The sequence below is a fragment of the Rhagoletis pomonella genome, unplaced genomic scaffold, assembly GCF_013731165.1.
Source record: "Rhagoletis pomonella isolate Grant_MI unplaced genomic scaffold, Rhpom_1.0 Rhpom_scaffold_01472, whole genome shotgun sequence".
Classification (NCBI taxonomy): Eukaryota; Metazoa; Arthropoda; class Insecta; order Diptera; family Tephritidae; genus Rhagoletis; species Rhagoletis pomonella.
Genome location: NW_023460026.1, coordinates 40,278 through 43,785, shown reverse-complemented (window position 1 = coordinate 43,785; position 3,508 = coordinate 40,278). Strand labels below are relative to the sequence as shown.

Below are 3,508 nucleotides of genomic sequence, written 5' to 3'. Positions count from 1 at the left end.
TGAAAAGTTTTCTGAGATAGGGCGTTTTTGAACTGGCTGCCGAGATATGCCGATCTTCCACTGAGCCATCGATATGTAAATAAGTAAGTAAATAGTGTAAGTATAACGACAAAAATTGTAGGTATACAATTATAGGGATTAGGAGAAAGTAAGTATGAACATACATATGTATGTATATATAAAATAGGCGAGTGAAGGTGAGAAAGGTAAGTTAATGTGTTTTTGTATGTAAATATATGTTTATGCTATATTTAGTTCTAGTTAAATAATGAATAGTTTATCATCTGCTTCGAGAGCAACAATTATAGCATGTCCATTATATCCTGGAAGAAAGCAGAAATATATTTCATTCTTGGCTATATAAGCTAAATTGTTGACAAACCTTGAAAAATAATCTCTGATAAGATTTGATCTCACAACATTATTTTCTTGCCTTTCATTGGCTATTTCCTCCGCATCAATGAAAGGGGCGGTAGTCTCAGGAACGTTGAGACTTTCCTCTTCAAATTGGTATGTGTCCTTGTTCTGACGGGCAATGTTGTGAAGTACTCCGCAGGCGACAATGATGTTCATTATTGTGCCTTGGGAAAGCCTTAATCCAAGCGAGAGCACCGGAAAACGGCGCTTCCAAACACCAAAACATCTCTCAATGCAATTTCGAGTACGAATCTGCGACTCGTTGTACAAAGTTTCTGCACGAGCACTGGGATGTAAAAGCGGGGTCATCATATATTTGTTGACACTGTATCCACTGTCGCCCAGTAAAAAACATTCTTTGAATTCATTTTGCTCAAAACGATGCTTCAATCGACTGTTGTTGAATATATTGCTGTCATGTGCAGAACCAGGCCACCGGCATACGAGGTCTGTTATTATTAAGTTTGCGTTACACACAGCTTGTACGTTGAATGAAAAGTACCCTTTCCTGTTTCTAAATATTTCAGCGTTTTCTCCACCAGGTGACTGGATCCGCACATGTGTGCAGTCGATACATCCAATAACCTTTGGGAATTTTGCTATTTGGTGAAAGCTGGTATTTGCATTTTCGATTTCCGTGCTTGTATTTGGCATCTTAATAAAGTCCTTGGAAATACTTGCGATGGCATTGGACACTTTATTAACTACACGACTTGCAGTGGCTACGCTGACTCCGCAAAAATCAGCAATAGAAATTAAAAAGCTCCCAGATGCATAGAAGCGTAATGCCAATAATAACATTTCGGTAGGACTAAGCGGGCAGTTCCTGTGGAATCAATTGAATCAATAATAGAATTTAAAGCTCCCACCACATTTTTACAAACCTTTCCGAACTACTTCTGATTTTTGCCTCTATTTTTGTCAAAACGTATAAAAAACTTTCCTTGGATAGACGAAATCTTCTGTTGAATATGTTTTCATCATATTTTCTAAAGAAATCAATTCTTTTCCCATGCGTTCTTCGCTTCGGAACACGACTCCGACTTAATTGGGATAATAAATAATTCTGCGCTAAATTTTCCATTAAAAACTTATAAAATCACAAAATTGTGTATGAATATCAGAACAAAAATTTATTTATTTATCGCTGTCAACTGTCAGTTTTGGTTCTAGTTAGCAGTTAACTGGCAGCCGAAGCTCCAGTAAACTTAACTCAAACTTATCTGACAGATGGACGCTAACTACACATGGAGAAAACGAAAATTTAGCTAACTCTAGGTTAAGTGCCTAACTGCAGATGGTGCAAACGGCCCTTAATGAGATATTGGTTAACAGTATATTGTCTGTCGCCGTTTTCAGTCAGTTCGTCTGTTTTTGAGAGGATTTGATCCCAGTCGGTTGCGTCGGGGTTCCCTGCCAACCATTTCCATGCGGATCCTACCCAGTTTATTGATCTTTTTTGTATGGTTGCGTTCTTTGTTCGTAGCTGGTCGAGTAAGTTGTCTATTTCTGAAAGTTGATGCTTTAGTTGAGGAAATAACATGCTCGTTTTACTGATGTCATGGTTTATAGTAAGTCGTATATCGTTTACAATTTTTTCATATTCGTCCAAGTTGATAGTATGAATAATTTTGTATGTTCCTTCAATGATTTTCCCTAGTCCTTGTTTAATCGTTACAAGTGGGCTGTTATATTCGTATGTGTCAATCGTAGCGATAGTCGAGTATGGTAAAAGTCTGGAATGTAAATGTCCGTTAATTTTTTAAGTGGGACTTGTGGATTTTCCTATTATTAGCTGTTGTTATAGTAACCTTGTTATTCTTTGCTACAGTTTCTTCTTTGAAAATAGGCTTTGTCTTTCCTTTTATTTGTTTATCCTTTTTTAGAACAATTTCCCCTGGTTCATAACTTTTTGGTTTCAATCGTTTTTTATTATGATTTCTTAACATATTTTTTTGTTTCCTAGCTATTTCACTACTAATGTCGACATTCACTATGTCTCTAAAATTAGTTAGATTTTGATAATTTATTCTTTGGGTTCTGCCGAAAAATATATCAGCGGGTTTTTTCTTCGTAACAGAGTGTATTGAATTATTATATCTATCAACAGCAATATTAATAATTTCCTTAAGTGAACAATCAGGATACTCTGATTGTAGGTATCTAACTATTTCTATAATTGTAGAGTGCACACGTTCAATTGCGCCATTAACTTCACTCTTTTGAGGTGGTGCTAAATAAATTTCAATGCCCAAACTTTCTAGGTAATTAAGTGTTATTGGGCTTATAAAACTGCCTTCGTTGTCCATCACTAGGATCCTCGGGACAGTAAAATAATGAAGTAGTTAATTTAATTTATCCCTTATATGTAATACAGACTTATTTTTTATTTTAAAAAATTTTACAAATTTAGAGAATTTATCAACACATGTAATATATTTTTCGCCAGACATTTCAATAATGTCAATGTGCAGTATTTCCGTTGGATATGAAGGTATGGACGTTGCCTGTATTTCAGGCTTTTGAGGATGGCGGTCGTATTTGTTGCATCCACAAGTTTTGCATGCTTTTGTATATTTCTTGATAAGTTTACTCATTTGTGGAAAATAGTATTTCTCCAATATTTGCTCTTTATTTTCTCTTTCATTTCGGTGAGCTCTTCTGTGCTCTTGTTCTATTATTTTGAATTTAACTTCTTCGTCAGGAATATCGGTAACAAGTTTTTGTGTGATTCTAATACGAAATTTTGAAAATTTTTCCTGATAAACTTGTTGTAATAAAGAAATATACTTTTCAGGAATTTTGATTCCATTGAGAATATTTGGATTAAGAAAATCTTTAAGGTGTTTAACTAATTTAGTTTTATCATAGACTTCGCTTTTAATTTGATGCATATGGTACCTTGGGTGAGGTTCCTCGTGAATAATTTCATCTTTTCCCTCCTGAAATATAATTTGGTTCTTAAATACATTAAGAGGTGCCTCGCAATGAGGTATGAGTTGTGAATTATCTTCTTCTGCACTATGCTGTGATATTTCATCGGAAGATGTCATTGTATTAACCTCTATTGGTAACCGTGATAACGCATCAG

At 35.0% G+C, this 3,508-nt stretch overlaps 1 protein-coding gene across 2 annotated transcripts; it reads right to left on the bottom strand.

The window, feature by feature from the left end:
• Nucleotides 1-33: 33 nt before the first annotated feature.
• Nucleotides 34-1,730, bottom strand: LOC118752404 (putative nuclease HARBI1). 2 transcript variants are annotated; one of them, XM_036487298.1, is made up of 3 exons: nucleotides 1,302-1,730; nucleotides 383-1,243; nucleotides 34-323 (listed from the first exon to the last, which is right to left on the bottom strand). In XM_036487298.1, the coding sequence occupies exons 1-3, from the start codon at nucleotides 1,499-1,501 to the stop codon at nucleotides 317-319; spliced, it is 1,068 nt and encodes a 355-aa protein (XP_036343191.1). In that variant the 5' UTR covers nucleotides 1,502-1,730; the 3' UTR covers nucleotides 34-316. The 2 variants fall into 2 exon arrangements, with proteins under 2 accessions (XP_036343191.1, XP_036343190.1); XM_036487297.1 differs by having other exon boundaries at nucleotides 34-1,243.
• Nucleotides 1,731-3,508: the final 1,778 nt, after the last annotated feature.